At 36.4% G+C, this 12,755-nt stretch overlaps 1 protein-coding gene across 4 annotated transcripts in view; it reads left to right on the top strand.

The window, feature by feature from the left end:
• Window positions 1-12,755, top strand: part of LOC123553892 (solute carrier family 23 member 1-like) — a 61,720-nt gene that overhangs the window by 12,659 nt on the left and 36,306 nt on the right. For 3 of the 4 annotated variants that reach the window (XM_053548690.1, XM_053548688.1, XM_053548689.1), the window contains exons 2-3: window positions 3,041-3,073; window positions 9,682-9,861. In XM_053548690.1, coding sequence (XP_053404665.1) covers window positions 9,703-9,861 — 159 coding nt within the window. In that variant the 5' untranslated portion in view covers window positions 3,041-3,073; window positions 9,682-9,702. Of the gene's footprint in view, window positions 1-3,040; window positions 3,074-5,142; window positions 5,232-9,681; window positions 9,862-12,755 lie in introns of all 4 variants that reach the window. The other variant, XM_053548691.1, reaches the window with a different exon arrangement.

Raw genomic sequence — 12,755 nt, 5'->3', positions numbered from 1 at the left:
ATCGCAGTTCGTCCATCTCTCCAAGGCGATTCTCAAATCAACCGTTTTTTAACGGAGATTGCAACTCGTCCATCTATCCAAGGCAATTCTCAAGTCAATCGTTTTTTAACGTAGATCGCAACTCGTAAGTCTCTGTAATAAGACGGCAACTCGTCTATCACTCTAAGAATTTTGCAACTCGTCCATTCATTTGTTAGTTTTCCCACATTAAATGACCAGTTGCTCTTTATTTGAAACTGTAATACACCCTTAGAAAGCTATAAAAACATATATTTTTCCCCATGTGTAGCGTTTTCAGATTGTTCATTTTCAAGACAAACTGGTAATCTCCTTGAATTAGTCAGCAGATGTTTTAGTTTGAAATAGCTATATCTTTAGGCCGTTACATCATAGAGGTATGGCTCAAAACAGCAATTATTAGGGAAATAACTTCAAAATTCGAATATGTTGCGTCCCTTTGTCGCAGCATTTGACAAGTATATATGCACAAATAAATGGACATCTCTTATTGTTGAGATTATTTCTAATTTTACCCCAGAGGATTTACACTTTTATGTGTATGATTTTCCGGTCAGAACGTTTAGCGATAATTTGAACATCTTATTGTTGAGATTATTTCTAATTTTACCCCAGAGGATTTACACTTTTATGTGTGTGATTTTCCGGTCAGAACATTTAGCGATAATTTGAACGACGTAAGTTAATTGTAAATTCGGCACCTGCAACTCCATCAGAAGCGTTAATCGTATAAAGTAACCCAGTTCAAGGATTTTAACGTGCTGGGTATAAAACGGTCTACTCAACACCTCTATTTAATGCGAGATTCGGAAATAAACACGGTAATCCGCGTTCAAAGAACTCAGCGTCCCCAAACCGAAACTCATAGTACGTGGAAGTTGGACGTGCACACGACTAGCTCATACACACGACACACGCGCGCACTCACATACACCTACAAATAAAACACGAGGGCAAAATCAAGGAACACAGTTGGTCACTGCCTTGGAACGGTCAGTGGCAAAACCACTACTAGGCTTAACCAGATTGAGATGCGCACAAGTACCATTTGGGAGCTTAAACTGCTTTATGGTGCGCACCTTATAAGTGCAACCTTAACACCTACCGTGTTCCAAAGTCACAAGACAGTGTAAATAAAAAACCTTTTAGTAATTTTAGTTAAAGTAGCGGGGATTGAACTCGCAACGCCTGATTTCATTGCCAGGTGTCTTGTCCACGTTACAGTTTCCCGGTATCGACGGGAGACAATAACATAAATACTATTCGTGTAATTCATATGGAGTTGTCGGATTGACATTAGTCGACTGAGCGAAATATATCCAGTAATTTCAAAATACTGGTGATACAAAATCAGGTTAACATAACGACCTTTGAATACCTACCTAAGACCAACTACAACAAGTTAGTTCGCAATGATTGAAAAAAAAAAATTGATAAAACAAGCTAGACTTCTTTTGTAACTGTATATAAATAAAGAACAAGATACAATAAGTTTCCTCTGAGCCTACGATATGAATAATTATTTCTTAATTAATGTTGATGTTGTCTCACGTTTACATGATGTAAAGTAATCAGAGTGAAAATCATAAAGTGGAAAGAAAATTTGTTTGTTCTACACGTTAGATAAACTGTCATGTTCCATCTGGGGTTCTCTTTGTGAAAGATTATAAAGATCTTGTAAGACAGAGATTTCCCAAACCATGGGGACAATATGGAATGGAAAACTGAGGGATCTCCTACTTCAACAACCGTGCCTTTCCCCGCCGGGTAAGCAAAAAATATCGATCTTACACTTTAGCAAAGATATTACTCCTGTCATTCTAAGAGACGACAACTTGCAACAGGCTGCGGTTTGAAATAGCTAAGAATAGCAGAAAAGTCCTGCCACTAGCCATAAGTAGTCTTTGTAAGGTATTTAATAGTCGCTCGTTCGGAGATTTTCGATCGTATCAAAAACCTGCCTGCGATATAACTGGTTGAAACTGGTCATAAGTAGATACGATTTTATAGTGGTCTTACGAATATATATATATATACGCGTGCACCTTTATATTTATCAGTCTACGCGTAAATGTATACGTGAACGTATAATTTTACGCATGCACACATAATTCTGGGTGCTCGTATAATTATATACGCGTGCATGCATATATGGACGTTCAAACGTAAATGTATATGTCACGCGTAATTATAGGTGTACGTATATATACGCGTGCATGCATATATGCAAATTTTATGCGCGCACGCGTATTTACAAGTGAACGTATATATTTACGCGTGCATGCATATCTTTATACGTGCACGTATACGTTGAAATGCAGACATCCGACCCAAATGGTACACAATACGACTATTCCCACGACTAGTTGCACCTAACAGTAAACAATCAAGACCAGTCGCACGACCAGTCATGACTAGTCATGTGACTGGTCCTTGACAACCGTAAGCAAACGACAAAACCCTCAAGGTGTCGCGACTCTGCTGTAAGGTATAGACTTTTATTTTGTGACTGCTGGTAAGCTAACAATTCAGAAAACAAACACGACCGGGCTAAGACCGCCGTAGTTCGCACAACTGGGACATAGCACTCGAACATGGCTGGGACAGTAGTTAGCTCAATATTTCCAGATAGTAAATAAAATTCCAGAAACAACATATAATATTATAAAAGGAGTTTATTGTTGACAAACCACGTGTTTATACATCAGAAAAAAAATATAACCCGCTTGAACTCAAATTGAACTTACAACAACCTGTTGGACCGTATTGACACCTTTTAAACTGTCTAATAGTCCGAAACGATGGGTGTTTGTTCTATTTAGATTGTCTTATGTATTGTTCTGTCTTAAAATTGGTTACGGAGTCTGAATGATTTCAGATGTAGATTAATAAAACATGAAGAAAAGTAATTTAAAACAAAAATGTTAATGGAAAAAACACATCATCTAGATTAAACTATAGATTAATTGTGTTATTAGCTAATATACAAACATTTAAATTGAGCCTTTTGTTATAATTACAGAGAAAAGAAATCGGAATACCCACGAACACAGTGGTAAGTGAAATATTTATTCTTTTGTCTGAAGCTAAGTTGTCCAAATTAGTGTATGCAGATGCCTTGTGCTTAATATTGCCTGAGTACTACCGTACAAAGCTGTAAAAAAAATAATTTGAGCCGTGCCATGAGAAAACCAACATAGTTGGTTTGCGACCAGCATGGATCCAGACCGGCCTGCGCATCCGTGCAGTCTGGTCAGGACCCATGCTGTTCGCTTTCAAAGCCTATTGGAATTAGAGATACTGCTAACGAACAGCATGGATCCTGACCAGCCTGCGCGAATGGTCTGGATCCATGCTGGTCGCAAACCCACTATGTTGGTTTTCTCATGACGCGGCTCATTTTGTCTTTTTAAGAGGAAGGCTACTTGCTAATTTGCTAGAGGCATGTGGTTATTTTATGTTTGCAGCTGTAATAAATTTAAAGTGCAAGTCAATGTTTCGAACGTGTTAACAATGTAAGAAAATATAATTTACGTATGATTATTCATAATAGAATCTAAAGTGCTTTCAAAATTATAACAGAAATAGATTGGTCACTTGATACTTCTATCGTAACTGTACAAAAATAAAGTACAAGATACAATAGTTTCGCGCTGAGCCCTGTTTCTAAATGATGATTTTTTCTCGCGTTTTCGTTTTCATAATGTTATACAGTAAGAGTGTTTGCTTTATCAAAGTCTCTTCAAAATTTAAAACTTGATTACATGACGAGATTAACAGTTTGCATATGAGGCCCCACTAGTTTGTCAGAGTCAAACACTTAACAAAAACTCGGGTCGCTAGTTGTAAAATCTTTGCAGCTGTAAAAACAAATGGGACCGACGAGGTGAAAATAAACATTCATTGTATGGACCAAGTGCAGTGCATAAAGGAGGGTCGTTTACCAACAGCCCCAACTCTACATTAACTATACAAAAGTTCGCATGTACAATATAAATATTGGCACTGATCGTACAATGTCCTAGGTTTTTACTTACGTTGTGTAATAACATAAATTTACCCGCCCACTAAATCGTCCTTTCTAGGGAAGAAAACGACTAAAACTGTTTTATCTAGTAGATGATGTTATGTGTATGTACAAACACCTCACAAGGTATATTTTAATATTCCAATATTGATAACATAAAACAGTCTAACAATATTATATATTATCAAAGTATGAACTACCAGCTCAACTTCTTGCTCCGTTCTTTCTCATTTTTATGCTATATACTATGCAGTCCTTACGAGGCCAAACATCGACCAAAATTAAGTGTCTCATCGGCCAAAATTAAATGTCTGGTCATCGACCAAAATTAGGTGTCTGGTCATCTCATCGCTCAAATTTCTAAAGAGTACATTATTTTTACAGTAGGAAAAGGTCAGTGTTTTTAATGTTAAAGATTTATACCCGCTTAGCTCAATAGGGAGAGCGCAGATCTACGGATCGCGGGGTCGCGAGTTCGAGCCCTGGGTGAGGCGTATGTTCTCCGTGACGATTTGATAAAAGACATTGTGTCTCAAATCATTCGTCCTCCACCGCTGATTCATGTGGAGAAGTTGGCAGTTACTTGCGGAGAACAGGTTTATATTGGTACAGAATCCAGGAACACTGGTTAGATTAACTGCACGCCGTTATAAAAATGTAATACTGTTGAAAAATGGCGTTAAACCCAAAACAAACAAAACAAAAAACATTGTTGCTTTTAACCAATTTTGCCTCATTAAAAGAAACTAAAAAAAAACAGTGTGCAAAGCGCAACGGGAACTGAGCAATTGTTGAGTTGACTTTCCATTTCTTTAATTAATTTGCACCTGGAAGATTGTCTATTTTGTTTGCCCTTTTCAGGATTGATAGTCGATGAAATATATATTATTCTTAAAAGAGCAAATAAAACTCGTATGTTATTTTTCCTTGTCTTTGACTTCAAGGAGCTTTACTGCGATTTTGAACTTTTCGAGTTTTAACTTTGATCCGTCAATGTTGCACCAATCGTTCTCCCTGTTACTTCTTATCTTATTATTTCTTCTTTTCGGCTTTCTTTTTCTAAAACCATGCTGCAATATTATACATTTTATGAACAGGGTTATCGGCATGGACGCCGCGTGGCGCGGGGGACTTTGGTTTCGGCTGTGTCAACAACAGACACGTTGTACACTCTGATGTAAGAACGGTAGGTACTAAGGCAACAATAATAATTGTTCTTGCCAATCGATTAATTGTACATGACGATGATCCGTACCGCGAAAAATGACTCTAAACATGTAACCATAAATATCAAACTTTTGCGGCTGCTATCGTGTTTGTAATAAACATCGGAACATGGACTTTTGCACTAATTACCCAGCTAGCAAAATATATGGGACCCTTATGGGCCCCTTGTTGTTTTCTATATGTGGCCCACATGGGATTTGCAAACGGGATTGGCATGGGCTTCGATTTGGGACCCATATGGGATGGGTCTGATATGGGACCCACATGAGACCTACATGGGCAATCTATATGGGCTCCACATAGGCTATCTATATGGTCCATCGTGGTGTTTGGAACTGGGTTACTTATGGGTCCCTTATGGGCAATCGATAATGGTAGGTTCCTTAATATTGTACATGTAGCTGCCCATGTAGTTGCTTCCGTATCACTATGGACGGTTTTATTCTCTTGATCTGTTGCACCTCCAAGACACTTCGTCACAGATTCTTTGTAAAGGCATTCTGTAAAGTGGAAAAAGTAATGTCAGTCTGAGCACATGTCTATAACAGTTATGACTATTTGCCAAATATCAAGATATATTTGTAAGCATTTTACATGTTTCTAAGAAAATAAATGACAAGTCTACAAGATCAGAAAGATAACCAAGTACGCACATCTGAGAGATAGATTTGTACAGAGCAAGAAAAAGGGTATTAACATGCCATGAATGTATAATGAAATGCTTTTTAGACTTTGGACATACGTGGTACATTTGTCCAGGCCAAGCACAGATATGGCCCATAAGGGTCCCATATTGGCTTGTCCACAAGGGTCGTGAAAACACATGAAAAACAATTTTTCAGTGTATTTATCAAACTTGTTTCCTATAATTTAAACAAAAACACTTCATTTAGCTATTTATAATGAATAAAACTCTTACCTGTTTAAGAACTGCAAAAGGTTCTTGCTGAAATGATATATCTATCAACAACACAACTATGTTGCCATTATGGACGTTATCCTATTCAAAATTGCGCTCGATTGAAATGATCTCGCGAGATTTCATGTTTTTTTTTTTAAGTTCTATTTTTTTTTTTTTGTTAAATTCAGTGCATGCAATAAAAATTAACATATGATTTTCAAATAATTACAATATTTTTGCACTCATACAAAATAAATAAAAAACAAAAATATAAATATAAACAATGTCCGGACAGTCACGAAAGGAAATATGGGACCCATATTGGACCCTTCTGGGAAACGTATTTTTGAGACCACAGAGATGTATTTAAATTCGTATAAAACATAGAAAAACGATTGTTTATACAAGTGACAACACTTATTGACTTGAAATCAAGATGTTGATGTATGACTTCACTGAGACATTGTATATGGTAGATGTGGACAAATACTTACAATATGGGACCCAAATGGGACCATTCTGGGAAACATGTTTCTTTTGAGACCAACGAATATGAGCAAACATTCGAAGAAATCATACAATAACGAATTCCTATACTAGTGACTAAACTTAACAACAATTCACTTTATCATATAATGTGTTATAGTCTAGTACTTAAGCTAATTCTAAGACCATTTTAACCAAATTTCATTGGCAAGGGAGGTTATTCAGAATATTCAAACCTAGAAAACCGACAATATTAGATGTCTGATTCTAAAATAGCCAAATCATTGTCCAAATCAAGTTCTAAAGTGTGAATGTTAGTACACACTGGTCCACTGCCATTTTCAAAGTTCTTTATTTTGACTGTACATGCAAAAGTGCGAGGCTGGGAGCTTAGAAACCAAATACAGTCCTCAGTTTTTATACAGCTGCAAACAATATCGTTTAGCAATTCGGGAGCTACTGCTGACTGTGTTATTAGGACCGGTTTCAGACAACCAAGATCACTATCAACTCATAGCCAAACTGCATAGAAGATGGGATATCAAAGACTGGAACAGTTGCATTCTTACATATATAAAGCTGTAAAACACAGCGCAGGCAGTGGTGGTAGAATCGACACTGACGGGAAAAAGAAACGCCCTCATTGTACCATATTTTGTTAACCGTGAATCAAAATTAGACAAGACCAGTTCAATTCGCAAATCTAACCGCCTTGGTAACCTAGTGGTAGAGCGCCCGCTTCGAGTGCGGGAGGCCGTGGGTTCGATTCCTGGCCGCGTCATACCAAAGACGTAAAAATGGTACAAGTAGCTTCCTCGCTTGGCGCCCAGCTACAAGTAGACACTGTCGTTTAAATGACTGAAAAATTGTTGAAAAATACGTTAAACCCGAACACACACACACACACACACACACACACACACACACACACACACACACACACACACACACTGATGATTTAAAAAAAAACATTGAGTCAAATTAATAAAATATGTAAAAAGATCCCTTGGAAGCATAGAATGCAACCAAAAAAGAATAATAGCAGACTCGGTTTGATTGAGTCTGTTCATGACAGGTACTAAAATGTGCCTCCCACGCCCCCTAGCACCGGCTTAAGCGGAATTACATATTTATTGAATGGAATCTATGATCCCAAAGGACCAGACAATATAACAACACTGAATCTAAGTACGGGGAGACTTTTTACAGCCGCCACACGGCACTCAGTTCTTGGACGTTGACAGGCTGCGGTTGCCGTTGACGTAACCGCCGTCCAAGGTAATCACAGACGTGTGCAATCGGATCGCAGTCCGGTGAGCCCGCTGGCCAAGGCAAAACTATCAGTGTTGCTCGTCTGTAAAACAAATCCTGGTGACACGTGCAACGTGAGGTCTGAAAGACAAAGCCTCGAAGTTGACAGAATATAGGGACGCCGATGTAACGCCTGGCTGTGAGATAACCTTGGCACTCGACGAGTTCGGACTTAAACCTACTATGCATTTTCTTGCAATACTGGATCATAATGCAATCATACACACTGCAGGTCATATTCTATATGATTTTGACAAAATTATTCCCCCTCTTGGACTTCAAATGTGGTCATTGGCAAAATTATTAGGTTTTTCATTGGAATTTTACATTATATATTAAATTGTATTGTATTGTATTGTGTTATATTGTATTGTTTTGCATTGCATTGCATTACATTGCATCATATCATGTCATATCATGTCATATCATATTATACCAGATTTGTATAGCGCGTGATAACACGTTCAAAGGCACTTTACAATAACTCTGACTTCTTTTTAATACGAAACTGTCTACAGAGGAACTGAAAGTTACAAACATAATCATGCCCGAAACAATGGAAAAGTTATTTCCCTTTCTGAAACCTTTTTTTAAACGTTAACGGAATATTTTTGTCTTTACTGAAAGGAATACAATTTGCTTTAAAACCGTGAAAGATAGGTGAACATAACAAAATAGAAAAAGTAGAAACTTCACAGGCCGCTCAACACGACAAAAACGAAAATGTTGCAGGCTCGGTTTGATTGAGCCTGTTCATGGACGGTTGTGGAAATGCATGCTACCGTCCACGCCCTCTAGCCCCGGGTTGAACAGAACTCAACATTTACACATGCTAAAAGTACAAAAAGCAATTTAGAGAAATCCGCAGATGTAATCAAACGGCGGTGAACATGGAACCTTCAATGATACACGGGTTGTGGCGTGTAATTCCATGAAAAGCGGCGTTTGGTCCCCAGATAAAGTAATGGGTTTGCACCAAACGAGAAAACAATGGGCAGAACTAAACAAACTGGAATTTAGAAAGTCCCATACCTAATTTTTATTCAAAATTGTCTTCCTTGTTCATTTATATCTTTTTTCTCATTTTCATTGTTAAAGAAAAAGACATCACTTCAATGGAATGGATTCTGACATAACTTGATACAGTGATACATGTCCTTAAGAGAAGTTGAAAGACACATTTACCATAAATCTGCCCTGGATAATGAAAAAGTTATCTGCCTTTTTGTACGTCTTTTCAGTAATTTTAAGGTAACAAACCGCAAAGCACAAGAACTGTAACTCTTCCTTGAATATAGATAAAATTATTTCCCAGTTTAATCATAAAAGGTGCAGTGTGAAGTAGTGAGTATAATTTATTACCAACATAACCTTTTCTTATAAGGCTTTTAGTAGGGGTATGAATCGCATTTGCTGATAGCTCTAGTTTTTGGAATAGTTGCATAGGGAAGACTACAGACTACACAGTACGTAATGACTGTTGACAAAATCAAGAACGAGTTATTGAACTTCTGCAAGGCGATTTCCATTGACAATTAGTGTACGGCCGCTTATCTGTCTGAGTACCTCTCATCTTTAAGAATGTTATATACCGATCGCTCTATCAAAATGTTGTCCATTTATCCACCTTGTCTTGTCTTGTCTTTTTTTACAAATATTTGCATTCCTAAAGATTTAAAATGAAAGATTTAAAATGAATGATTTTATACAGATCTCACGTCTAGAAACTGACATGGCTGAATTGATAAAAGTCCGGCATATAGATGGCCTTGACGGTGAAACAGAAAAGAAACAGGACCAAGACAAACGAAACGGAGAAGACAACAAAGGGTACTCTGATTATTATGACACTGAACTACCAGTGAATGCCGAGAAAGGAAACAAGAGCGAGGTAAGTAAATGTAAAGGGCAGTGTTGGTATTTGAAATATCTAGAGATCACAATGTGATTGTATGAAGAGATGTGTGTACATTTAGTAGTTTTGAAATTTGATACGAACGAAATTAGAATTTCCTACCTGTTTAAATGATACCAGAATCATAGGCAAAATTAATATTCAAACTAACATCCGAGGTAGTATGATTGATATCTTACTTTATGCATGGTCATTAACCGGATATCGTAAAAGTGGGTTGTCCACTAATATTTATCAAGGGAAGGACAATTTGAAAATAACTATCTAAAGATTCTGAACTCAGAACTGAATTATATACCAACATGGTGAGTCCGTCTTTGGCATGCCTCTTTGCATGATTTTATTTTTCTTCTTCTTTTGTTACAAAGTTGTTATGATTGTCGTTTTATGTTGTTGTTTTGTTATATTCTCGAACAAGGATGGAGAGTATTATTTTTCAGCAAGTATGCGTTAGACTTAAGATAAGAAAGTCAAATAGTTATATTATGGAAGAAGAAAAGCCGTGAAATAGTTTTATATAAAGTAAGCAGGGGTAACTTAATCAATTTAGCGCCTTTTGTTTGAAGTTCAACTTTCATTAATTTCTTTGTTACCAGAAATGACAAGGCAGTTTAAAAATATCAAGGACATTTAGTGAAATACACTCAGTTCCAAAAGAAAGTGTGCACTTAGTTTTCTGTTATTTTTTCTCGGTTATTTTCATGAAAACTTAAAATGTTTGATACCAAAATTTAAATCAGTTCGTAAACAAATTGGCGTGCATTTTAGATTTTGAGTTATACCTGAGAGTATGTGTATGAAAAAAATGAAACAAAAACGTCGGGGAATTTTTTGAAATATTTAAACTTAAAAAGTGCACACTTTCTTTTGGAACTGAGTATAGTCTGATGGCACAAAGTTTACAATTGTTGGCTTTCGAATGAATCTCTCAAGGTTAACATAGAGTCGTAAAGATATGTAAATCGTATATAAGATATAATAAGGTTATTATAATAGAAGCCTCGTTCTGGGATGCTGTATTCGGGTTGAGTGGATTTTGCCGAATCTGATCTTATGAGGCGCACAGGAACAGAGTGTGATCTGACGTGGCAAAATTCACGACAGTCGTATACAAAGTCCCAGATCTAGCTACTGGTTATAATGACGCTTTTATTATATACCTCTTCCATTTTGTTTGGTGTTTTGCAACGAACAAAACCTTCCATGTTTTTCAATGTTGAAAAAGGACTTTTATGTGCGTTATTTATAGAACTGTGTCAGGTCATGAATATTGAATGAAAGTAGTCCAGCAACATACAATAAAAAAGGTACAGTACGGATTTTGTTCTGCCTGTTCATATTTACTTGTGAAATTCAAGCCGTATTTTGACAGAATTTATATAGGTATACAACAAATGTTGTTTTTTTAGGGGAAACGGTATGTTATTTCTGTTACGATACATGTATACTTTGCTGCAGTGAAGTACCATTCACATTTTAAGAAAAAAGAAATCCTCTAAAAATTTGTTAAAACTTGCATTTAGTAAAATTGACCTATTGTGCATGAATTTACTGACGTGTGATATTTTGCAAGTTAGTTACAAATAATGAATCAAGATGAGAAAAATAGGTGACATCCTTATGAACTGACGGGCAAATCAATATCTTATATTACATAGTAATCTTGTATTAATATCTTGTTTCTAACCAAAATAAAATAAATTCCTTGGTTCAGCTTAGAGTATGTTCAAACTCCATATTCTGAATCTAGTGAGACATGCAATATGATCTGATATTCACAGGTAGACTAATGATGATAATGATGATGGTTATTTTAATAAATCCGAATGATGATGATTGAAGATTTGATGAATGATAGTGAAAGTTGATGACGATGACTGAAAGAATAATAATGATGATGAGTGTTGATGATGATGACAATGGATGATTACAAATGAACGGTGGTGATGAATAAAGGATTAAGATTACATAGCATGCAATAATGATGAGAAATGAATTATGATAAATGAATGGATGATAATTATGAATGAATGAATAAAAGATGATGACAATGATTTTACTTATGAGACACAAAGTGAACTGACCCGCCCGTTAAGCTCAACAGGGAGAGCGCAGATCACGGGGTCGCGAGTTCGATCCACGGGCGGGGCGTATGTTCTCCGTGACGATTTGATAAAAGACATCGTGTCTGACGTCATTCGTCCTCCACCTCTAATTCATTAGGGAAAGTTGGCAGTTACTTGCGGAGAACAGGTTTGTACTGGTACAGAGGTGATTACTGAGTAAATTGTGAAAAATCTGTCCACCACAAAAAATCCTCTTAAATACCACTTTCTTAAAATTGCACAACTCTCTAACTCTAACCCCTGATTTACAAATGTGCTCATCAGGTATTGTGACCTTTGGCTGACTTCAACGGCCATGTACGTAATATTTATTAGTTCACAGAGGCCATAACGGCTTAGGGGAATAATTAGATACATCACTTAAATTTTAAAGGAGGATATGAATGCATGCATTATTGTTTTTTTAAGTAAACCTATAACCATATGCATAACAATGTATCTTAGAAATGGGTTAAAGTTATATCATGCATGTAACAGCGGTATAAGCTGTATAATTATATAGTTTTTACTAATACCTGAATAGGGAGTTAAGCAGACTCAATAGATTAATTAACAGATAGATATAACGTACAATCAATTTACATCATGCCAAATCCTCTTTTTAACTTTCGTTATTAAAACAAGTGATTTAAAATATGTGCTAAGTGGCAACATACTTGCTGGATTTATTATATGTTTTTACTTCCATTTTCTAAAAACAACGCAAATATTAGTGGAACTGGTATTAATGTCTTTCTATAGATG

This window comes from Mercenaria mercenaria, chromosome 7 (genome assembly GCF_021730395.1).
Source record: "Mercenaria mercenaria strain notata chromosome 7, MADL_Memer_1, whole genome shotgun sequence".
Classification (NCBI taxonomy): Eukaryota; Metazoa; Mollusca; class Bivalvia; order Venerida; family Veneridae; genus Mercenaria; species Mercenaria mercenaria.
Note: the sequence above shows the minus strand (reverse complement) of the source record. Positions and strands in the feature narration are given on the sequence as shown.